The 26,249-nt window shown below is 39.1% G+C and overlaps 1 protein-coding gene across 1 annotated transcript in view; it reads right to left on the bottom strand.

Moving 5' to 3' along the window:
* Positions 1 to 26,249, bottom strand: part of MAMDC2 (MAM domain containing 2) — a 180,450-nt gene that overhangs the window by 33,365 nt on the left and 120,836 nt on the right. Inside the window, exon 9 of the mRNA XM_081281720.1 lies at positions 24,548 to 24,813. Coding sequence (XP_081137846.1) covers positions 24,548 to 24,813 — 266 coding nt within the window. The remainder of the gene's footprint in view (positions 1 to 24,547; positions 24,814 to 26,249) is intronic.

The raw sequence follows: 26,249 nt of genomic DNA, 5'->3' as shown, positions 1-26,249 counted from the left end.
TTCCTAGCATGTTCATGGCTCTGGTTTCTATTCCCAGAATCACACAAAAATAAATAAAAATAAAAACTAAATAAAAAAAGAAATACATGCCAGCAGCTTAGGAGGCTGAGACAGGAGGATCGTGAGTTCAAAGCCAGCCTTAGCAATAGCGAGGTGCTAAACAACTCAGACCTTGTCTCTAAATAAAATAGAAAATAGGGCTGGGGATGTGGCTCAATGGTTGAGTGCCACTGAGTTCAATCCCTGGTACCTCCCCCACAAAAAATAAAAAAATAAAAATAAAAATACATGGAAAATATCTGGACAATTTATCAAATGTATAGTAATTATATTAAGCTCCCTGAGTGTGGTGGCACATGTCTGCAAAGACAGCTACTGAGGAGACTGATGCAGAATAATCACAAGTTTGAGACCAGCCTGGGTAACTTAGTGAGACACTGTCTCAAAATAAAAAATAAAAAGGGATAGTAATATAGTTAACAGTAAAGCACCTCTGAGTACAATCCCCAGTACTAAGAAGAAGAGAAGAAAAGAAAAAGAATTATGTTAGGGTCATAAAATTATGGACACTTAACAGCTTCCTTCTATTTTCTAAACATTGTGTAAGTTATATTTATATTTGAACAATAGTAAAAAGAATCAAGATAGCTATAATTAAGATGTAGAATAAGGAGTTAGTATTTCCTACATTGGAATGGTTTGTTTGTTTGTTTGTTTGTTTGTTTGTTTGTTTATTGGTACCGAGGTTGAAGCCGGGGTGCTTAACCGCTGATCCACATCTCCAGCCATTTTTTATTTTATTTGGAGACAAGGTCTTGCTAAGTTGGTCAAGGCCTTGCTATGTTGCTGAGGCTGACTTTGAACTTGTGATCCTCCTGCCTCAGCCTTCAGCATGGCTGGGATTACAGGTGTGTGCCACCATGCTCAGCTGGCATGGTTTATTATGGTAGTTGTTAGGTACATATGTCTATTTAAATTAAAATTAAATAAAATTAATTTAAACAATCACATTAGCCACATGAAAAACACTCAATACGGCAGCCTCACATAGCTAGTAGCTAACTGAATTGAACATAGCAGATATGTAACATTTCCTCATTGCAGAAAGTTCTATAGGATAGATCTCCCTGGTTCCTGTGCTCATCCCAAATAACCCGTGACTGCCACAGTGGGTTGAATGAAATATTAAAGATGTTTTGGACAACTGCAGGCTACTAGGCTGTTCTTATAGCTTTCTCCATACCTAGAACACTAGCCAGGTCATCTGTTGTTCTGTCTGATAAAAGATCCCCAAAGTCAGTTATCTATTGACTAGACTCTAACAGTGTCTCAGGCCTCAAGTTTGTTTATTGTTGTCGGTCAGCATTACACCATGCAAGAGAAATATGACCAGATCAGCTTGTTTGGTCTGACACATCAGATTTTCCACCTACCTATTGACAATGCTCACACTATCAGCTCCAATTTGGGGGATTAATCTCTTACTTGTTTACAGATTATTTTAAAAAGACAATGTTTATGTCAGTTTAGGCAGAATTTCAAAGCAAGCAGAACATGTCTAAAGAGGGGGGGAAATGTCTAAAAAGCTTGAATGTATATTAATATCTTTGTAAGAAGGGGAAGATGGAAGATGGGAGAAAGTGATGTCCCTTAGACAGGTGACCCTGATCTTTGCAAATCTCTTTTTTTTTTTTAAAAAAAATATTTTTTAGTTGTAGTTGAACCCAATACCTTTATTTTATTTATTTATTTATATGTGGGGCTGAGGATCAAACCCCAGGCCTCACACATACTAGGTGAGTGCTCTACCACTGAGCCACAAACCCAGCCCCTGCAAATCTCTTAAAAGTTAGGACAAATAAAATTTTTGTAAATTGATCTGTTTCAGTGCATTAAAAGGTCTCGGTCCTTAGGTACTAGAGATACTTTAAATTTTTTGTTTTGATGAAGAATATTCATTATTGAGAAAACCTACCTAGATCAACTTTGGATACACAAATAAGCAGTAGCTGAAGAGCTATATGACTACTTTTTTCAAATATTTTGTAGTTGTATATGGACAGAATGCCTTTAGTTTGTTTATTTTTATGTGATGCTAAGGCTCAAACCTGGTGCCTCACACATGCTAGGCAAGTGCTCTGCCAGTGAGCTATAGCCCCAGCCCAGCTATATGACTATTTTGCAAATAATAAAGTCAGATAAGGATCAGCAGTATTACCTGGTGCAGGGTTTCACACATGCTAAGCCTGAACTCCATTTGCAGCCTTTTTATTATTTTATTTTGAGATAGGGTCTTGCTAATTTGCCCAGGCTGGCTTTGAACTTTGGATCCTCCTGCTTCAGCCTCCTAAATAGCTGGAATTACAGGTGTGTGCCATTGTGCCCAACTTAATTTACTATTTACTGTACCAAAAATACATATTGTATATCCTCTTTTATCCACAATAGGTATTTCAATTGCAGCATGATTAATGTTTTGGAGCCAGATTACTCTTCACTGTGGGATGCCCTATATATTGTGGAATGTTTAGCAGCATCCCTGGCCTTGACTTGAAGCTGATGAATGGAAGAACTCACTCCTAGAGAGGTTGGCCAGAAAGAATAAAATGAAGGTAGAAAGGAGACAAAAAGAAGGACAAGGACAATATACCTTTAATCTGAAAGCATTGTGCTAAAATTCCTCACAACTTCACTCCCCAAGCCTATTCTCTCTCCCAGGCTGGTCAATCCCACATTTCTGGGAAATCTACAAATCTTTACTCATAGTGTTAAAGTTACTGAAATTTTACCCACATTTCAAAATTTCCCTGTGCACTGTTAATTAGCTCACTAATACATGTGCTTTCAGAATAGATTGAACAAAGGGAGTATGAAACCTGTAACGTATGGTATGTTCCCAGAAATCTGTAATATAAAGTACTTTTCCAATGTTTTATCTATTGATCAGATAATGGAGAAGATGTCAGCCTAAGGATCCTGAGAACTGCCAGAACACAATAATCATCTTATGATCACCACACTGATGTCATCCCCACATACATGCCCATGCCCACCCCTTGCCAAGTTTCCTTTATAAGACAAGCCTGAGAAATCAAAAGCATCTCTCCCGTTCAGGATGACCACATTCTTCCTTGAAATATGTACCTCTTGCTTTCCTAAATAAATCTCTGTACCTTGATATCTAATACATCTAGAAATTCTTTTTGTATGATGTTTGTCAAGGACCTCATTGTCCTGAGTTGAGGTCCCCCTCCCTGGGACCTTCTCTGACCATCCCTGGTGACACTTTCACTATTCTGTTTTGCCTCACTGCCCCAGGCCTTGCTCCCCAAATGATTAACCAATAAACTCAGTTTTGCATGAAAAGAAAATAAGGGAAAACATCAAAAGAACAATACCAATCATACAACCTGCTAATCACTCATCTTTCTTTGAGTTTTACAGGAAACAGGAATGCTTAGTGACCTGTGGACAACATGGAAACCACATCAAGAGGATTGATTACCATAAGAATTAATGACCATTCTGGTGCCCACCTGGCTATAGCTAAAATTAGACTCCCACAGAAACCCCAGATAAGATTTTTGTGCCTGTAATTCTTGGCAAGATGGAATTTGTATGATAGCCCTTCATCTTCCACCTGCTAAAGCTCTCTCTTCTCCCATAAGTCTTTCTCCTGAGTCATTGGCTTCATTGGGCAGCAGGGCAACTGGACCTTTCATGGTTATATATTGTAGATCCCAAGTCATGGCAATTAGGAAAGTCTCCAGACATTGTCGCCATTTGTCACTTGGAGGGCAAACTCTCCCTGGCTGAGAACCTCTGGTGGAGTAGTATAAACTGTTGTGTGGATTATGAAACCCCACTTAAGTAAATTCCCAGAATATGCAGTCTCTGTGCTAAGGCACTTCAGGTCTGTTACCTCATTTTTGTATTCACTGTCAATTTCAACCTATTTATTCTCTGTGCTCAGAACAAGATAGTTTTTTATATTTTAAAAATGCACTAGGTTGAGATATTTTTTTCCTCTGCTGCATATCACCAGGTGGTAGTTCCAATAAGCAATGAGACATCCTTAAGTCCTAGAGACAAAAGGTAAAGAAACAGGAAGGCAAGGCAGATGGATTCATACTCAAACTGAATAATCATCCTTAGATCTTAGGGCTTTGCTATTCCAATTTCCTGCTCCTGAAAATTGTAATTGTCAAAGGGCAATAGAATCACCCCTTTGTTTTCATATTTCTCCCTTTCAAAAAATAATGATCTACTCTATAAAAACAACATCATGACCTATGGGGTAGCTCAGCCGACTTTCATTGCAGTATTTAATAATTTTAACTCTTTTTGGATGGTTAGGTAAGGAGAGGGTCTGTTTGGAAACCTAGCCATAAGGCTGTGTTAGCCAAATAGACCAGATGTTCCTATGCCAGTGAAAGTCCAGAAAGGTTCTGGGTTAAAGAAACCGGGGGGAAAAAAAGTAGAAAAACAGATTTGTCATGAATTCATCTTCTCAAACCAAATTGGATTTTTTTTAAATTTTCTTCCCTCTCTCTCTCTCTCTCTCTCTCTCTCTCTCTTTTTTTTTTTTGGCAATACTAGTCATCTACCCAGGGCTTCATGCATGCTAGGCAAGTTCTACCACTGAGCTACATCCAAAGTCCTTTCTATTTTTATATTTGGAGACAGACTTTCACTAAATTTGCCCCAGCAGGCCTCAAACTTGTGATCCTCCTGTCTCAGCCTCCCAAGTCACTAGAATTAGAGGCATGCACTACCACACCAGGCTTAGGTTGAGTTTTAAAACAATTAAGTTTACTGATTTTTACTTTATGAGGTGTCATAGTTTAAGAGCTACTCAACACAATGAATAGGATTTTGCCAGGGGCAGGAGGAGATCAAGCTCTTCAGGGTGCCTTGGAATATAATAAAATAAAGCCTCTGTTATGTAGTCTAAAAGGATTATTTGTACTGAGCTGCTGAACAGTGTCAGAATTAACTGGTTTTCCAGTGCCTTTTAAAGTAGTTTCCATGGATTGCTTGATAGATATAGAGGGCTAGGCTGTTGGGTGAATTCACCATCAACTAAACCAAATTGAATAATAGACCTATAATTAGCATGTGAATGACAGTTTCAATAAATGGTTTTCTATCTTCAGATAGAAACATTTTAATCCTATGCCAATGATACCATAAATTACCCATGTTCATTAAGTGAACCTAATTCAGTTCTTGTTATCGGCTGTGGACCTGAATGATTTACCAGATGGTTAGATTCTAGGTTAAATTGTACTTGTCTTCTGATGAGGCTAAGATCCTTTTAAATTGTTTGTACAGATAAGTTGGGATATGGAAACTAGAGAGTCAGTGTAATATTTAATCACAAAATGACTATAATATAATCCGTGAACCCTTCATTAAGTGCTATGGACACAAGGGCAGGATATGCTATATAATATAATTGCATTCATTTAACTGTTAATAAGTTATAATCGAATTTTAAAAATACAAAAGCACAGAGCAAAACAATACAAGAAATTCCAAAATGAAGATACTTGGCAGATAGCATTGGATTTTCACAAATCCTCAAAGACAGGCTGAGTGGAGTTTTATCCAGAAAATAAGAGAGATTTTAACATTCTTAGAACCTGGCCAAGTTTGGGGAATAGTTGTGAAATGGTAACAGCATGCCTCTTGCAGATGCTATATTTGGTTTGCATATCCCACAAAAGACAGAATGACCATGTGTTTTTCAATAAGCCTTTAGCTGACCAACACTTTTTTTCTTAAATGTCCCATCTGTTTCATTTTTTCCTTTTCTTTTTTAAAGATCCATCTGATTTAATTCAACTTTTAGCTTGACAAGCAGCAAAGATTGATCAGCTTCCAGCTCTTCTAAGTGTCACAGTCTTTGGACTTAGGAGCCTTCAGTTCTGGGGTAGAGGGCATGCTGTGGTAGAATACAGGCTTGTGTCAATTTTTTCCCTTGTTATTTGGGTGGTAAATATCCAAATCTGTCAACTCATTGGAATCAGAAGTCTGCATTATTTTTAGATCTTTTGAACATTTTAAGGGGAGGGGAGGTTCTAGAAAAGATCACAGAATCAGTCGATTTTAGAGTGAGGAAAAAGCACGAGAGTCTGACATATACGCTTATCTGAAGCAACCTGCACACTCAGCCACGAAACACCACATTTCTTCCTGATCCCTGAAGAGATATTTGGTTATACTGCCTAGTTCATCTTCCTTCCTTCCTTCCTTCCTTCCTTCCTTCCTTCCTTCCTTCCTTCCTTCCTTCCTTCCTTCCTTCCTCCCTCCCTCCCTCCCTCCCTCCCTCCCTTCCTCCCTCCCCTCCTTCCTTCTTTCCTCCCTTCCTCCCTCCTTCTCCCTCCCTTCTCTCTTTCTTTCTCTCTTCTTTCTCTCTCCCCACTTCCCTTCCCCTCCTCCTTCCTTCCTATTTCCCTCCCTCCCTTCCTTGGGAGTAAAATTCCAGAGCTCTTCATTAAGATGCTACAGACACAAATGCGGGATATGCTATATAATATAAGTATATTCATCTAACTGTTTGATAACTGACAGTAGAATTATGTATTCCTTTCTTTTTAACTTCAAATATTTTAAAATCTGATTTTAAAAATTAGTATTTTAAGCCCAGTGCCGTGGCTCAGGCCTGTACTCCCAGTGGCTTGGGAGGCTGAGGCAGGAGGATCTTGAGTTCAAAGCCAGCCTCAGCAAAAGCGAGGCGCTAAGCAACTCAGTGAGACCCTGTTTCTAAATGAAATACAAAATAGGGCTGGGGATGTTACTCAGTGGTCAAGTGCCCCCGAGTTCAATCCCTGGTACTCCCCCTTCCAAAAAAAAAAGTATTTAAAAATACAAGTCATTATCTTGAAATTGCTTTTGAGTAGCAATGAAACTGTGCTTACAAGCAGTTTTGTTTTGCCTCACATCCATTTATTAAGTTTTCAGAGATGGCTCAGGAAATAATACCCCAAAATATGGTGTTTTGGTACACTTGAGTACTTTGAACTGTAGGGCAATGGAAGAGTCTCAGAGGTAAAGTCTTTCTCTGTCCTTCTGTCCTGTTTCCTGTTCTCTCTTCTCTTCAAAGCAAGCCATGGAAACTAGAATTCCTCTTCTGCAAGAGAGGGTGGTCATAGAAACTGAAACACCTCTCTCATAAAGCTACCTATAAAACATAGATATATTCCTCTCTAACATTCCCATCCTTTCTGTTTTGGAGTTGTCCATAAAGAAATTTTCTGATGTACCTTGTCAGTTAGTAGATTATTAAGAACCTTATTTCAGAAGAGGTCCTTCCCCATACCTGGGAGGAAGAAATAGTATAATAAAGAGACCAAGAAGAATCTGGACTGGGCTTGCTGCCTCCCCACCCTAGCCTATTACCCTTAGGTCATATCCTTTTTATCCAGTCAAATTTTACATATCTGTCCATGCTTCAGCGAACCTTACATAGTTTCCTCTGGGTCTTTGGGTTTTAATTTCTGAAGGTCCGTGTGTCATGTAAAATTTTGATTAAATGAATTTGTTGTGCTTTTCTCTTGTTAACCCATTTTTAAATAATTTTTAAAAATTTGTTTTAATTAGTTATACTCATCTCTGGTAACTGAAGTGATGTCATGAACCCTCATGATGGGGAGGAAAGGTATCTCACTTTTCTATCCCTACATCAGTAACCCAGCACAGGAGCCCAAATCTTATGGAGATCAAGGCTAAATTTCAGGAACAACAACATCTCATCTTCTCCCCAGCTGCTCTTCCCTCACTTCTTTCTTGGCAGATGACATTATCTCCCCAATCTGCATGGAAAATTAGCCCTTTAGGAAAGAATTCCCTAACTTCCTGCATCTACACTTAGACCTCATTTTCACTTGTACTCTATTCACCTCCCAGTAGTTTATTTTGGGAGCAAAGTCTGACCCCAAAGTTCATGTTCTTTTCATCAGGGGTCACAGATGGTTAATCCCACACAATTAATGTTGAAGATCCAAATAGAAAGTAATCTTAGAGTCACTGGAACAATGCACATCATAAAGCAAAGAGAGATGGCATTATTTTTAGTGTTTTAGAATCTAATTCCATACCCTGGAAATAAGGACATTATTGTATATAATTATGCCATAAACTTTTCATCACTGAAGGAAAAATAGGTGTGAATGTCATCCTGTTTTTTATGTACACTCCTCAGGGGGCAAGTGGTCATTTGATGACTCCTTCAAGGACTCCAGGTGGCCCACGATTTTGTGTGAAAAGGACAGTGCTAAGGTGCATGTACAATGAGGCTTTTCTCTGGCCACCCTCTTTGGTCAGTTCTTTTGCTTCCTTCCAAACAGTTCCTTGACCAATGTAATGTAATGTAATGCAATGGCTAACTTAATTATCATGTCCAAGAGTGGACATCATAGCATAGAGTTATCATTATGGCTCTCTTGGAAGGAGACATAAAAATATCACACCTACCAGACGAGATGCAGAATGCAATCAATAAAGAGTAAATAGGGAAAAAATCTAAGTCTTTGTCTTAACCCTAAGGGCTCACTCTTCTCCAGATGAATATCTCCCAGGTCAGAAGAAGACAGCAGATACTTTTAGCAGTTCCCTGCAAATATCTAACCAGGAACACTGACTTTGCTCAACTCATGTCTGAGACGTAGACGTAGACACAACTATTGGCCAGATTTTCAGCAATTGCCAAGGCAAAGTGTAGATCTGACCTGATGAAGAGCTGTGGGTAAAATCTCACTTAACTCTAATCCCTTTTCAGCCACACCACAACTTCTCACTCTTACCCTAGTGACAGAGAATTGGGTAGTTTCCACTGCTCAGTATTACAGAGGAACATTACTGGGATGAACATTGTTGCTAAGTCTCTGTGCATGACTATAATTATTTCTTGATGAAAAATCCCTAGACTAGAATGGTTATGTCAAAAGGCATGCATATTTGGGAGCTTTTTAAAAATATGTAATTTGGGGCTGGGGATGTGGCTCAAGCATATGAAAATCCTTATTTATTTGTATCCTCATCTTTCCAGGTAATGTAATGGTATTTACATATCTATGTGTGTGTGTGTGTGTGTGTGTGTGTGTGTGTGTATATATTTTTTGCATATATGCCTATATAAATATATATGCATTTATAAATGTCATTCATACATGTATATGTGTATATACATACATGATATATTTTATATATATACATGTATTTTCATATAAATACATGTATATATATATATATATATATAAATTTATATTTTTAAAATTATTGATTTAAAAAAATCTTTCAGGAAATACTCCGAGAAGGGCAATAGCTGGGTCAAATGGTGGTTCCATTCCCAGCTTTCCCAGGAATCTCCAAACTGCTTTCCAAGTTGGCCGCACCCATTTGCAGTCCCACCAGCAGTGTACAAGAAAGAGTACCCTTTTCCCCACATCCTCGCCAGCACTCATTGTTGTTTGACTTCATAATGGCTGCCAATCTTACTGGGGTGAGGTGGTATCTTAGGGTGGTTTTGATTTGCATTTCCTTGACTGCTAGAGATGGTGAGCATTTTTTCATGTACTTGTTGATTGATTGTATGTCCTCCTCTGTGAAGTGTTTGTTCATGTCCTTGGCCCATTTGTTGATTGGGTTATTTGTTTTCTTATTGTCTAATTTTTTGAGTTCTTTGTATACTCTGGATATTAGGGCTCTATAGACCTTAAAAGAGCACACTACAGGGATACTGCCACATCCATGTTCATAGCAGCACAATTCACAATTGCTAGACTGTGGAATCAACCCAGATGCCCTTCAATAGATGAATGGATTAAAAAATGTGGCATTTATACACCATGGAGTATTACGCAGCACTAAAAAATGACAAAATCACGGAACTTGCAGGGAAATGGATGGCACTAGAGCAGATTATGCTTAGTGAAGCTAGCCAATCCCTAAAAAACAAATACCAAATGTCTTCTTTGATATAATGAGAGCAACTAAGAACAGAACAGGGAGGAAGAGCAGGAAGAAAAGATTAACATTAAACAGAGTCATGAGGTGGGAGGGAAAGGGAGAAAAAAAGGGAAATCACATGGAAATGGAGGGAGCCCCTCATTGTTATACAAAATTACATATAAGAGGTTATGGGGGGAATGGGATAACAAACATGGAGGGTAATGAATTACAGTAGATGGGGTAGAGAGAGAAGATGGGAGGGGAGGGGAAGGGGGATAGTAGAGATTAGGAAAGGTAGCAGAATACAAAAGTCACTAATATGGCAGTATGTAAAAATGTGATGTGCAACCGATGTGATCCTGCAATCTGTATTTGGGGTAAAAATGGGAGTTCATAACCCACTTGATTCTAATGTATGAAATATGATATGTCAAGAGCTTTGTAATGTTGTGAACAACCAATAAAAAAAAAGAGTGATTTAAAAAAAAATCTTTCACTTTTATCCCCCAAATATATATTTATGTGTACATATGTTTATATATGTGTGTATGTATTTGGGTCTAAAGTGAATGATTTAATTTTAACATATACAAATATGTATATATGTACATATATAAATGCATATACATGTAAATATATATGCATGTGTATGTATTTTCTTTCTTTTTTTTTTGGTGGTGTTAGCAATTGAATTCAGGGCCCTACAAATGATAGGAAAGGCCTCTACTACTGAGCTACATCCCCAGCTCCTATGTTTCCGTTCTAAAGTTAAAGATTTATGTTTTACTGATAAATCTAACAAAACAAACAGAATAAAGTATAAATATAGATATTAATATAAGCTTCACACTCCAGGGTATTATATTTTAAAAATATTTTTATCCAGTTGATAAACAATTGTTATTTATTACTTTAAAAAATGAGGTTGGAGGGGCTGGTGTTTTGGCTCAGTGGTAGAGCACTTGCCTAGCATGTGTAAGGCTCTGGGTTCTATCTTCAGCACCGCATATAAATAAATAAAATAAATGTCCATTGACAACTAAAAATAAATAAATAAATAAATAAATAAAATTGGATAAATTCATGCTTTTGTGTTTGTTTGTGTTTTGTGCTGAGGATCAAAGCCAGAGGTCTCATGAATGCCAGGCAAATATTCTACCACTAAGCCAAACCCCCAGCCCCAAATTTGTACATTTATTTTCCAGTTGTATTTCTTTTTTTTTCCTGATTTGTCTGTATATATCCTATTCATTTTCCCATTACTTAGTTTATTTATTGTTTATTGTTTTATTAGAGTAAATTTATTCATGTATATTAAATGTATTAGGAGTTCATTATATATGTTGCAGATATTTTTTTCTGTTTGACATTTATCTTTCAGATTTGTTTATGATACTGTCCTTATTTGGAGAATGAAATGAAAGTACAACCAAATGTCTTGGTTTAAAGACTGAGAGGAAGCAGGAGAGCCACAAAGAGCCAGTTCTTAGGCATTATATGGATATACACATAAGCTGATATTAAACAGAAAAATAGAAGCTCATGGCTCATCAGTTGTGTGAAGGGAGATGTGGACTAGCTGTAGAAAGACTTCAGTAGAGGTGGGTACTGAAAAGACGGAGCATAAATATTCAGAAAAACATATATAAGAGAAGGAGAAAAAGATGGGGATATCTATTGGGAAAAAAAAAAGGTACCCTCTGGTGAAACCAGCCTTTTCAGTGACTTGTCAGTTTCTAATTGCATGAATTGAGCTTTTAGCTACAAAGGGCAGCAAGAAAGTACCTGATCTATGAGCTAAAACAAAACAACAACAACAACAAACTACAAAAAAAACAGGGGATTCCTAGAGAATTAACGGGAGGATCTGAAAATAATGTTATATCATTCAGAACCCAGGAAAAGATTCCCTAAAAACACATCAGTTATAAGCAGCAAAACACCCATAGGATATAAATTTGGAAGCTGGAGGGGAAGTAGTACTTTCAAGTTTATAGACAAACCCTGGGATAAATTATTGCTTAACTAAGCTTATTAGTTAAAATTATGAACAAAGAATACCCATTTCTTTCTTTCCAGGGCTGGGAGGACAAATGTGCCAAACCAGCAATATTCTATGAAACTATTTACTTAGGAAAGTCATGAAAAAAAGATGCCCTGTAATGAACACTATGCTTACATAAGCTATATGTTTGCAACTACTGTTTGTGCTAATCAGTCTTATAATTTTCCTATAAGTTGACACTAAACACAGAAGCCATCAACAAATCCTTGAAAAGAAATGAAACATAGCAAAATCAGAGTATTTCAACTCTGCCTCATTCATATTTAAGGTAACAGAAATTCCTGAACTGACCACTGCTGCTGAGTCTAGCTTGAATAACTCAGTGGTAGGCTCCTTTTCCAAACTTATATTCAATTTGACATTAAAACTTATTCCACTGAACAGAATAATTTTCCTGTTAAGTATACAGAACCACCCCGATCTGGTTTATAATATGTTGATTATCTGTCAATAATTAATGATCTTGCTATTTCTGTTTTGTACTGAGTCTCTCTGCTTTAATAATTTTGGGACATAAATATCCTGGAGCAGTCTTCCCAGTCCCCAGTGTTCCCAGACACCGTGAAGTGTGGTAGGAAATTCATCTCCTCTCATGTGTCTTCTCTGCACACTGGTTTTTCTGGCTTTTCAATCCCTTTATAGCAGAATGCTTTATTTAATAGACACCTATTAATAAATCTCTCCATCAACTTTCTAGACTTGCTCTTTCATTCAAGCAAACTTTGAACTGCTGTCTTTAAATTTTTCAGAACACCAGGTACCTTACAGTCATTCACATTGGCATTATTTAAGAGCATAATTAAAAGGAAGATTTTAAAAATCCGAATCAGACTTAAATTTCAGCTAGTTTTCCCCCTAAAATAGGAAACTTTTTTTGTTAGAGGAAATAAAGAAATGGAGAGAGCCATTTCTTTATTGTTTATAAGAACTGCATCACACATTATTAAAACACAGTTTCTGTTATTATAATAACTAAAAACCAAATAATAATAACAGACTTAGAGGTCATCTTAAAACATGTTGTCATTTCATAGGGAGAAATAGTTAAGGCCAGAGTCAAGACTCACAGCCAAGCTTTCTATTCCCGACCTCTTTCAATACAAAAATTTTATTCCAACCAAGTAAACACAAGTCAATGACTTAGAAGATTCCAAGGAAGGGGCTTTTGAGGTAGACCCTTAAAGAAAGGTAGGATCTTTTCAGGCATATTCCTGCAGCAAGATCAATGAGAAATACTTTGAGGTTGATAAACCCTTTGAAGGAGCATTGGAGGAGGTATGCAGAGGGCAGAGTCTGAGGATTTGAGAAATGAAAAACTGCACCAGAGCAGACAGTAATTGACGATCCATCTTTCAGAAAGTATGAAGGCAAAAGGTATGGGATAGGGTGCAGCTTAAATGTACAGAGATGAAAGGAAGGCTTGTTGTTCATCTGTGTTGAGTGCAGGAGACCAACATATGTTGGCACTGTGACTAATGGAGATTGATGATTTGAGAGAGAGGGAATAATTTATGAAATACAGTCCCAGAGGAAGCAGGAGGGTGAGATCAAAAGTAGAGATGGGCAAATTGACTAAGAGTAAGGATAATACCTCCTTTGGTCAGATTAATCAGGAAATGAAGGTGGCAGGTGAAGTTTCAGAGAGGAACAGAACTAAAGGGGTTCATGTTGAATGTCTTTATCCTTCTGGGAAATAAGCCCATGAGGTCACGCCCTAAGAAACAACAGGGTTGAGGTCAAGCTGAAAACTTGTGAGTGAAAATGCAAAATTTTTGGATCTGAATGTCTAGGGTGGAGAACAAAAAAGTCAGTGGGAGACAAGATGAATAAGATGAATGAAAGGCTTTCCCAGCAGCACAGAAGGGGACAGTGGTTAGTCTTACTTTCTCCAGGTGTGCTGAGAAGCCTGGGGAAAAGACAAAAGCAGCAGCTGAGGGTTCCCATGGGTTCGGAGGACCAAGGTGATGAATGAAGTCAGGGAGATGTATGGATGGGTAGAACAAGTGGAAGCAAGCATGACACTGACCACGAAACTGTGTTGGTGGGCAGGGAAGGAATCAGGAGAATTGGGAGCACGGGTGAAACCTGATAGAGGTCCTCAGTTAAAGGAAAATGGTGCAATGTAAGGAGGGGAACTTGTTTCAAAGAGAAGAGTCACAGATCTTGTTTTTAGTAAATAAAAATCTTAAAAGTTCTCAGAGCATGCATATATGTACATGTATGCCCTTATATACATTCTAACAGGATATTTGTATTACTAAGGAATTACACTGAAGTTCTTTGGAGGACACTTTTCTCAGGAGCTAGCCACTAAGTTTTATTTCTCTAATTCAGTGGAGAAACTTTAATCTTCTATTATGGTTTGGATATGAGGTGACCCTCTAAAGGTTTGTATGTTAATATGGGTGGTAAAATTATTAGATTAATCAATGGATTAATCCATCTAAAGGACTAATAACTTGAATGGGTTACTGAGTGATAACCATAGGCAGGTGGGGCATGACTGGAGGAGGCAGTCACTGGGGACATGCCTTAGGAATTCCATATTTTGTCCCTGGCTTCTTCTGCTTTCTTGCTCCCAAGAGCTTAGCTGATGTCCTCTGCCATGTTCTTCCACCTTCCCAACCCAAAGCAATGAAGTTGGTCATCTATGGACTAAGACCTCTGAAACTTGAGCCAAAATAAACTCTAAGTTGTTCTTGTTGGGCATTTAGGTTACAGTGACCCAAAGCTGACTAATACACTTTTATTCTTCTTTTAACAAAATAATTCCCTTGCTATTAATGCATATCCATTGACAGTTATCTTTCTTAACTATTTATTGTGTATCTACCCTGTTCCAGAAATTGTGTTAGCACTGGAAATACAAATAAAGAAATAAAGAAGACATAGATCCTTATTCTCCAGAAGCTTAGAGTCTGACTTAAGGAGACAAGCAGGTAAGCAGACAGTTTCAATATAACATGGTAAGTGCTCTGAGTGTAGTGTAATGTAACATCAATAGGAACTATGCAAGACAAAGGTTGTAGATCATATGCTTTGAGGGAATTGCCACCTTGAGAGGCTAAGCAAGATTCTTTAACGGAGACCATATCAAGAATTTATGTCACTGAATTCCTCAAACATATGTAATCACAGAACCCTTGTTCAATGGAACATCTCAAGGGAAGTGTGTTCCATGGGACAAACCCAGAGAAAGGCTGACAGAGGTTCCTCACCCAGTGAAAATATGTATTCATATTTTTCAGACTGGCAAGATGGGGCTTTCTCCCAAATGCATAAGTGACTTTAGACGGGTTTACCATGAAGATTTTAATTTAGACCAGATCATTAAGTCAGATTGGAAGAAATGGAATGCCTGGTCATTGTCTCATTTACAGGCTTTTTAACTCCCCCCACCCCAAAGAAATATTTAATGAAAATGATATCGAGTTCCTCCCTGGGCTTCTAATTAACAGGCAACTGAAAGACTTTTGTGAAAGGAAAAACAGGCTGCAGGCCAGAAGGTATTGCAGGACCTAATATTTGTGCTGTGATGACCAAGAATGTGTTAAACTGGGGATTTTAAGGCATAACCATTTGTACTCCATCCATATGGAATTTCTGACAATCACTGTAGTCTTTCCTGGCATTTGGCTTTTAGGAAAAGCACTTTGGAGTGAATTGTTTTCTCAACATTTTATTATCTGGTATATAAACAAGTTCAAGGTAACTGGATCACCTACCCTCTATTCAGTAAAGTGCTGGAGAAAACAGCCCCAGAGAACGATTTCACAATTTACACCTTGCAAAAAATTTCTTAAGTGTTAAAAATGTTGTTGTAGGTGTTCATGATTGTGCAAAAGCTGTTGTTTCTTTAAAAAGTCTAGTGCTTCTAAAAAAGATTGAACTCTGACCTCCTGATTTTTAGTTTAAAAAATACAGAACTTCATAGCAAATATCAGGGTGCAGAATTATCCATGTGTTAAATAAATGTTGTGACCTAGAAAATCATTCTTTAGTCTCGCTCTCTCTACTCAGCCAAATTTAATAAATGCTACTGATGTGCCAAGTAATATGCCAAGGGCTTTCACTGTGAATTCATTTGATCTTTGCCCAAATCTTGCAAAGTAGGTACTGCGAGCATGCCCATTTTACATGTGGAAGAAAGGCAAATGTTACATAGGTTCATAGATTACAAAGTCACCTACCTAGCCCAAATTATCAAGCCATAAGTGGCAAAGAACCCACAGCCAAGAGTCTCAAGCATTAAACTAACCCTCCAACTCACAGCTCTCCATAGTCCGTGTTGAACCACCTTGAATTCTAATCCCTCCAAGGAACCAAACTTATTTCTATAACAGAACAACCAGAGTCAATAAGAAAGCTCTCTTTTTAATTTTTTTTAATAGATCTTGTGAATTATGGCTGAGTTCCCCTTCTCACCTGATTTTTCACTTTTGGCATTAGCCAGGAAAAGCCTGGAGACCTTTAAGCATTGTATAAAAAGCATGGATTCTGGAGTTAAGAAGTCCTGGGGCCTTTCCCTCAGCCTGGCCATTTAATAGCTATGTGATGTTGAACAAAGTTCTTAATTTTCTGCCTGAGCTTTTCATATCTGTTAAGAGGGGCAGTAATGCTTTCCTTCTTGAGTAGTTGTGGCATCAAATGGAGTGTTGGAAACAGTTCAGTAAAAGCCCCCACTTTCGGCAGCTGTGGTAATATTACACCGAATCTGTCCATACAACTACTTTGCTAGAATGGTCTAAGGGAAATTCTTACCATTGTTATAATTCCTTAAATAGAACTATATATTATAATTTTTGCTAAAAATTAGACTATTTAAAGAAGATAGCAAGGAGTTATTAATTTAATTATTCTGTGACCTTTAAATGGCCTATGTAAGTATTGACAGGGGAAAGAAAGGCAAAGAAACTTGTGGAGTGGAAGACCACGTGGGAAAGCTCAGATGAGGTTAAAATGTGGGCATCTGGAGTGAGGGACAAGAAAGGGGAGAGAGGCTTAAGGATCAGACTTCTCTATAGTTCTGCCCAGGCTTGGCCCTTGTTGTGCAGAGCTCTGTGACCACCACCAGGGAGAAGAATATGGTGCTCATGAAAGCAGGTACTCTCTTTGAGCTGGGCTCTAACGGACCATACTTGACTGGCTTTTAGAATTGGGGTGATGAGGACACAAAACACAGGCAGAAAGGTTCTTCACACAATAGTGACAAGTGTGCTGGGTCCCCATTGGGGGCATTTCTTTCTAGTAGAAAGCTGGGTGACCTTGGACTAGTCTACATGCATTCTAGGAAACAAGCTCACTAAAAAGAGATACTTCCCTTCTTTTACAGGAGGCTATGGGAATTAGATACTATAACAGAACATGCCCATGCCACAAGGTGGGTTTGGGGAGCATCATTTTCTACTTCCCTAGGCCTGGAGAGAGACCTGGATCTCTCAAAGATCCTTGCACCAAGGAGCAGGCTTTGGAGCTGACTGCTGTGCCACTTACCAACCTTAGAAAGCTCACTCATTCATTTCTTTGATCATTCATTGAGTGGGTATATATCAAAGAAAATGTATTGAGCAGAATTTTTCTGATGATCTATTTTGTACCAGGCCCAGTGCCAGATGGTGTGGATGCAAGATGAATGAGTCTAACAAGGTCCTTGTCCTCGTGAAGGTTAAATTGTCATAAAATACCAGAGATGGAAAATGTACAAGTAAACAAATTAGATAATTTCAGACTGGGATAACTGCTATGCATAAAATCCATAAGCAATATGATGAGAAATAATCTGAGGATAGAGAAGGAAGTTACAGGCCACGTGGTCAGTAAAGTTCTTTTCTGACAGGATGTGAACCTTGCCAGACTAGAAAATAGCTGGGGAATGAGCAGCCCACGACTAGGCCAAGGCTATGACAAAAGAAAGGCTTTGCGATCCAGGGGACAGAGAGAAGGCTGTGTGACTGTGTGGACTGTGTGCCTCTCTGATCATAGGCAGAGAGAGGGAGATGAAGTCAACAACAAAAGCAGAGTCCAGATTGTGCAAGGCCTTGTAAGCCACAGTGATGGAAGAAACTTCTAGTGTAAAGATCCTAGGACAGTTCCATGCAGGAAGTGCCACAATCTGACTCTTGTTTCAAGAATCTGATTCTGGCTGCTGCATGTGGAGTATAGGAAAGGACTAGGTAGAAGCAGAAAAATCATCTGAGAGGATTTCCAAGGAGTTTAGGTGCAATGTGGTGGTTTTGTCTTGGGGATGGCTGAGGAAATAGAAAGGGGACACATCTGAGATGAATTTTAAGGATATTCCTTAAGGACTTTGTCTGGAATTAGGAAGACAGTGCTAAGGAAATAGGAATAATCAAACTAACTTGTTGAAACTCGTTTTTTCACCTGTAAATTTGGAATATGGTGTTGTAGCATATTGTTTAAGGATTGAACAAGAGACTGCTGCTTGTTTCAAAGTAAATACTTAATGAAGAGCCATTTTTTCCCTGGTTCTGACCTGAGTTGAACTGGAACTCTCTAGAAGTTCCAAAAAGTTCATTTAAGAATCAGTCGTTATAAATTCCAGCTATTGCAAAATGTATGCTAAGCTCAATATGCTCCGAAAAATCTCTTAAACTGTCATAGTTTGGAATAAGTTAAAATATGCACTGAGTTACTAAACCACAGAGAACAGCCAATAGAAGCTTCCAGACAACCTGTAACAGCTGACAAGTATTTGTCCTGTGCTAATTTTAGGTGCTCTGTGACTTAACACTCCTTTCTAAATGGCAAGAATATTTGGAGACACATGTTCTGTCTGTGGACACAAACCACATGTGGGAAACAATCAAATATGACATAGGTTATAGTGTCATATTTCTGGAAAACTTTTATTTTTAGGCTTTGAAAGGGGTTCCCAGATTAAGTGGTATACACAAACACCACAGCTCTGTCTCTATCTTTCCAGGGGCAGGAAGACCACTCACCCAAGTCTGTTGCCACCTAGCCGTGGGCTCAGAGGACTGTGGAAACCTGGGCAAGGACCTTCCACATACACGCACTTGCCTAGGTCTTTAGCCACTATGAAAACTGCTGGTCTGCCATGCCTGGTTTCAGTATAGCTTAGCTGAATACAAGTCTGAAAGTCTTTCTTATTTCCTTTCCTGTTTTTATCATGGTTAGTCATTTAGAGCAACAGTTCTTGCTATTGCATTGCATATAACAATCAACTGGAGGCACTTAGTAAAATACTGATTCCCAGACCGGGATTCGAGTGATTCTCTCATCCTACATGTGGGCCTTCTTTGGAAAGTGCTCACCTGAAGCATGCTGTCTTGTCCAAGATAATGCCATTGTTTTTCCTGCGGCAGCCAGCATCTAATGACTGATGGATGCATGTCACTGAAGACAGGACTGCTCAACCAGGGACAACTGAGAAAGGGCACAGAGCTTCAGAGTCACTGTAGGTCAGCTGAGACCTCCACTGACAAGTCCAAAGCCTGCTTTGCCTAGTTCTGCTTCTTTCCTTTCTCTTCCTTCTGTAGTGATTCCAGGAGGATGGCCTCACAGACTTCCTGCAGGCTAATCTTCATCTCTGTGTTTGCTTTCCTTCATTAGGGATAAAATGTTAGCACTTGAAGAGCTCCCCAGGGGGTTTTAATGAGAGTCCATAACCCCTATTCAAAAGTCAGAATGTGGCAGTCAATAACAGCTATTGAGCATCAACTGTGTGCCAGGAGTTTACTAGATTTTAGGTTCTGGATGGAATAGGAAGAAAGAAATTAAGAAAGCTGATTTATGATTGTAAAGCTAGTAAGTGGTAGAATTAGGATTTGAAATCAGAGACACTGTGTCTATGCTTTCTTCAGGAGGATGAAGGAGAAGTACAGGGTGCACAGGAAACCCTTATCTGTTCCCGGGAGTGGTGTCAGAGAAAGATTCTCTGAGGAATTGAGATTTGAGGTTTAAGCTGAGACATAAATAAGAAGAGTCTAGGCAGAGGCAACAGTGTGTGCAACGACTCAAGCTAGAAAGTGCTGAATATATTCCAGGAACTGATTGTTCAGGGTGATTAAATGCAGAGAACAAGACACTGGAGCTAGGGAGGGGGAAAATCAGGGGAAAAAAAAAAAAAAAAACAAGAAGAGAAAAACAAGACCTGGAATTGGAGTTTGAATTCAGCAATAGGGAGTAGGGATGAAAACTCTCAATTTTCATTTTCTCTTTCATCTTAAATAGCTTATTTAGAAAATATATTTTTAAAATTTTTAGTTATAGATGGGCACAATATCTTTATTTAGTTTCCCTATTTTTATGTGGTGCTGAGGATTGAACCCAGGGCCTCACATGTGTGAAGCAAGCGCTCTGCTACTGATCCACAACCCCAGCTCTCATCTTAAATAGTTTTTATATGTTCATTTCCACCTGTATATGTTTTAAAATACCTTTTTAGTTGTAGATGGACACTAAAGTGGACTTTAGTAGACTTAGTTTCCTCCTGACTTAATACATGCCTCTATCAGGGACAAATGGTTCTCTCACTCTTTATCAGGGATCTGCAAAGAACTACAGGCCACCCTCAGACATGTATCCAGAGGTTTGTGGTATTGAATTGTATCCTCTCCTCATGTGCATGGAGCTGAATCCACGACTAGCTCCTTCTCAGGGCTCTTAGAACTTCCCTGCCCCGCTGGGTCTGGATCCATCACTCCCTGTCTCTGGGGCGGAACAGTGCTGTTGCTGGAGACTTGTGAGCAGACAAAAGGACACATTTTCTGGACACCCTTATATGCTGGGAGGTTTGCTCCAATTCCGTGGGAGTCAGGAAGGAGCAGGGAATGAGCAGATTCCTAAATAATCCAAGTGTTTGCCAACAGAGTGTAGGGGGAGAGGAGTAGGGTGATGAGCAGGAGTTAGAATCCAGCAAAGTCTGAACCTTAATCTTACAAACATTAGCTCAGCTGGGTCTCTAGTTATCATTGTTATTTTTTAATATTATTTACTAGTGCACTATAATTAAGAGTTGTCATTATTTTTTATAACCATTATCCGACCTATTCCTCTATTTTCCTGTGCAGTTCTTTCATGGGACAGTGACAGCTGCACTATAGTTGGCTGCTTATATTAATCTCCTATTACCTGTGATCTCCTTCTCAAGGATAGAATCTGAACCTTATTCTTTTTTTTTAAAATATTTTATTTACATTTTGGTTTTTGGTGGACACAACATCTTTGTTTGTATGTGGTGCTGAGGATGGAACCCCGGCCGCACCCATGCCAGGGGAGCACGCTACCACTTGAGCCACATCCCCAGCCCCTGAACCTTATTCTTTATATCCCTTGCACTGAGCATATACCCAGCACATGGTACCTGAATAAGAAATAAATAAGTGAATGGATAAATGAATGAAAACCTGAAAGCCAAATGAATGAACAAAACACTTATTATATCCTTTTAAAAAAAAAATCAGCAAAACAAGGTTTTTGTTATGGTTTGGATATGAAGTGTCACCTCAAAGCTCACGGTTCAATGCAGGAATGTTCAGAGGTAAAGTGATTGGATTGTGAGAGCTCAGAGGATTGTGAGAGTTGTAACCTAATCCATCCTAGTTTGAATGACTGGGTAGTAACTGTAGTAGGTGGTGCAGCTGGAGGAGGTGAATCATAGGGGTTGGGGAGAGTAGGGGTGTGAGTGGGGTGGGTGTGTGTGTGTGAGGTGGCGGGGTGGGCTTGTTCTTCCCTGTAGGGCCCCCCTTCTCTCTCTCTCTCCTTCCTGACCCTGTCATTGAAAGACCTAAGCAACCTCATTCTACTTGAGACCTCATTTTGCTCTGAAACTTAACCCCTGACCTACTGCAGTCCTAAAGTCAGGAAAATACCACAGAAAAGCTCTGTGGAAACAGTTCTCGGAAAAGCCGCAGATGGTGATCGCCTAAGATAGGCCAAGATATGAAATATCTGAAATTCCAGATGGCCCCCACCTAGGTGTGGTGACCAATATCTAAACTAGAAGCCCTGCAGCTTGGCACTTACCCCCCTTGCGACACCCTCACAGTTTAAACCAATCAATTTTAAGTGCGTCAACCCCTTGAACTAACCAATAATCCTTTCCAGATTCTTTCCCGCCACTTGATATGCTACTCATGTTTTAGAGTTGTTGTTTGATTTTCCCACGGTGTGTGATGATTTGCTAAGAGATGCTATGATGTATGTGGGGGTCCCTGCCTCCTCCAAAGAATGTATAAAACTGCTGCAAACCCTGGGCTCTGGGCCTCTCAGCGTCACCAGTTGCTGTGTGTGCGCAGAGGACTGAGCTAGCTCGCAATAAACACCTCTTTGCTGCTTACATCGATCTGGGTCTCTAGAGGTCTTTTGGGGGTCCTGAATTCGAGCATAACATCAGGAGCTGAGCAGATTTCCTCTGTTGGGCCTTTCCTGCATGATGTGCTGCCTCACCTTAGGCCCAGAGGAAAAGAGTTGGCCATCTGTGCTTTGAGAGTCTGAAATCATGAGTCCCAAATAAACTTTCCCTCCCTTAAATTATTCTTATCTGGTATTTTGGTCACAGTGTTGCAAAAGCTAACTAAAATAGTGTGGAACATAAAAAAAAATTCCATCCTTTCTGGTGCATCCCTAATTACATGAATCTGGCACATGCCTGTTCATGTATGTATGTGCATGTGTATGTGTTGCTATAACTCTCTGAATAAGTTAAATAATTGGTAGTGGCAAATTAAGTCTTTGGGATCCCTCTAAGATACAGAGAAACCCAGACTTCTCCAGGACCAATAGATCAAAGAGGAAGTTCAATAATGCTGCAAGTGTCATCTGACATTTCCTATTGAGAACATATTTGGAATTGCCCAGGCAATAAGCTTAATAATCATGAGCCTAGGTTACAAGTGATAACTACACAAAAACACCAATTTGCTTCCTCTTTGGCCTGAAGAGCTGAACCCAATATTTCAGTTAAATCAGGTAATCATATATGAAATTAAGAAAGGGATACCTATCATAATACTACCTATTTAATTAGCACAAAATAACAACAAGCAGTGCCTGTTAGAATGAGGCAGAAAATTGTATGCTTCTATTCTGGTATTATAAATTTGTTCAACTCTTTAGAAATCAGTAGGCCACCTTGCATGCACAAGGCCCTAGATTCAATCCCCAGCACCACAAGAAAAAAGAAAAAAAGAAAAGAAAGAAAGAAAGAAAGAAGTCAATAGGCCATGGAGCCTGCCACACCATTCTTGTCTAGCAATGGAAAATAATTTTGCAGGGATTTTTAGAGATCTGATTAATCAGTTTAAAGATTTAATTATGCCCTGGTGTATGATCCAATGGATTAAAAGTAACGAAGCAACACTGTAACAGGAATGATGTACAACATTTCTTTTTCTTTTTATCTTTTAATATTTTTTAGTTGTAGATGGACACAATATCTTTATTTATTTATTTTTATGTGGTTCTGAGGATTGAACCCAATGCCTCATGGATGCAAGGCAAGCACTCTACCATTGAGCTATAGCCCCAACCCCATGTACGACATTTCTTTAACAAGAAGTTCTAGATGGACACAGCTATGATTCTATCTAGGTGGTTGTAACTAAGAGAAGTTCAGGCTACAAAGATTTGTGAAGATGTTCTCCTACTTTCCCAGGTTTGAAGCTTTTCCTAGGGAGCCTGGACTTTGATCATTTCCTGGACAATGAATGTGATCAACTGATTCATTAATTCATTCATAACTCCTATTGTACCAATCATCTGTTTGGAGAAAAGGACCTTTTTCATGTTTCTGTGGACCCTTATCTTGCACAGGAGGATACTCAAGAAATATTTGTTGATTAATTGATAGACTGAAACAAAATGGATCTTTCCACACTAGTTTCATTTCTGGTTATAGCTGACAGAATTTATTATATCTGTAAAATTTTCTTAAGTTTATGAGTTGGGAAGCCTAGGAGATTAGTCTTTTTTTTTTTTTTTTTTTTTTTTGCCTTTCCCCTGCAATAAAGGTGTTTTGTATTCTTGTTGCTATCAGAATTTACATGATGAATCCCTCATGTAAATTCTCTGACTGGGGCAGGATTGGATCTATACTTTGAGCATACATCCTGTTCTCAGTTGTTGACCTTAAAGATTTAACACTGGACCAGGCTCAGTGATTTCATCTGTTTTTAAATCCTAACATTCTTATCGTGTGTGTGTGTGTGTGTGTGTGTGTGTGTGTGTGTGTGTGTGTGTGTGTGTGTGTGTGTGTGTGGGGGGGCGGAGAGGGGAATGTTTTCATATACTATAGTCCGAGGACAATCTACAGGAGACCTTAAATGAAAAATAACCAAACTCCCTGGATAGTCATGATCTGGAGACCCAGATTGAAGAAGAACTGAAGGAATAACTTGTACATGGCTTGGGTAGTGTGTGGGGGCAGGGCTGAGAGCCTAAATATAAGGGACATAACACATTACCAGCCGACAGTGACTAAACAGGAATTCACTAGTCCAGTCCAACAATTGCAAATGGAAAAAAGATGTATTGGTTCTACTGTACCTTGGTAGGCATGGGCTTCTTAAAGGTGATTTCAGCTTGCATCCAAACACCTCTTGGGGACTCAAGCAGGGACCAAATCTTCTCTTGAACTACGTGATTTTCTTCAAAGATATAAACTGCTAAGGTGTCACTCATTTTCAAAAACCCATAGATGGCATAATAAAAACGTAGGCAATACTGTAAGTTTCCAGGTAAGGAGGGACCATAAAGCCTTCCAATGTAGCCAGGCTGAGAAGTAAACTTTGTGTTGGCCAGCAAGTAATATCCTGTCAACAAGACAAAGCATTTAGTGTAACAGCAAGGCAAAATAATCTACCCCAGATTATCAAGCGGCAAATGTGGCTAAAGGCAGTGGGATTTACCAGCAGAAACTATTCCCATAGGCTACAAATGCAAGAAAGGTTTAAAAAATACTTAATTTTTAGACGTAGTTGGACACAATACCTTTATTTTATTTATTTATTTTTATGTGGTGCTGAGGATCAAACCCAGGGTCTCCCACATGCTAGATCAGGACTCTACAGCTGAGCCACAACCACAGCCACAAGAAGGGATTTTTAAGTGATAAAAAACATCCATGTGCCTCCATTGCAAATGAAACTTTCTGCAATCCTAAGTCATTTTCATGAACTAGTATAGATTTCCTACTTCATAGGCCCAGATTTTAGTCATCAGTTAAGAGTAACACTTTTCATAAAATGAAAGGGATGAAGTCAGCTTGGGGCTAAGAGCTGCCTGTGTGAACTGGCTGACTTAGGTGGTATACATAGTACCAGGTCATGGTGAATGGAAGGCCCAGAGTTTACTTTTCCTTCTTCTCTTTGCAGTGACCAGTAGGGCTGGAAAGTATGACTAGCTGGTCTGACAGGCTTTGTGGCATTTGTGTGTCTAGATAGACCCTACTCCTCTCCTGATCATGTTCAAACCTGTCCCCAAAGAATAGGTTTCCAATCAGAGGGCACTGAAGATCTATATTCTTCCCTTATTTCTTCTAAATAACATAAAGAAGGACAGGAACCTCTCCCTCCCACCTGTCCTTCCACCCACAAAGTCAACTTAAAATAGGTCTATGTATCCTAGAAAGCCAGGGCAGAAAAGAAAAACACACACACACACACACAGACATTAGTTTTTATTCCCTTTTCTGCTCATCCTCCTGTTTTTATTTATTTTTTCTTTCTGGGTACCTCAGTGTTTGCTCGACAGTTTAGTTCTAACCAGTTATTTAACTCACTTTATAAGATGAGGAAGAGACACCAAAGCTCACTCTCTTTCCTCTTAAGGACATGTGAGGGCACAGTGACCCTTGTCCTTGGAAAAACCCACAGAGCACTCTTGGGCAGATAGCCACCTGCTGAGTTGTTTGTCTGTAAATAACAGGAGAGATCTGTAGAGCCAGGTATCCCTGTCTCAGGCTAGGTGAGGACCCATAGCAACCCCCTAGCCACCACCAATCAGCATGAGACATGGAGAATACCTGGGATGCCAGATGACCCCCCAGTAGTCTGGGTGGTTGATAACATGTAGGAAACCATGTAGTTTAGCACGTACACCCCTCACGGATTAAACCAATCAGTTCAAACCAATCCCCCTCTTGTACTAACCAATCACCCTTACACAACTTGTTCCTGCCAGTGAATGCGCTAATCAATGTTAAGAGTTGTTGTTTGATTTTCCTGTGGTGTGAAATGATGCATAGAGT

This window comes from Spermophilus citellus, assembly GCF_964194105.1.
Source record: "Spermophilus citellus genome assembly, chromosome: 2".
Taxonomy (NCBI): domain Eukaryota; kingdom Metazoa; phylum Chordata; class Mammalia; order Rodentia; family Sciuridae; genus Spermophilus; species Spermophilus citellus.
The sequence above is the reverse complement of the archived record's forward strand: the minus strand, read 5'-3'. Positions and strand labels throughout refer to the sequence as shown.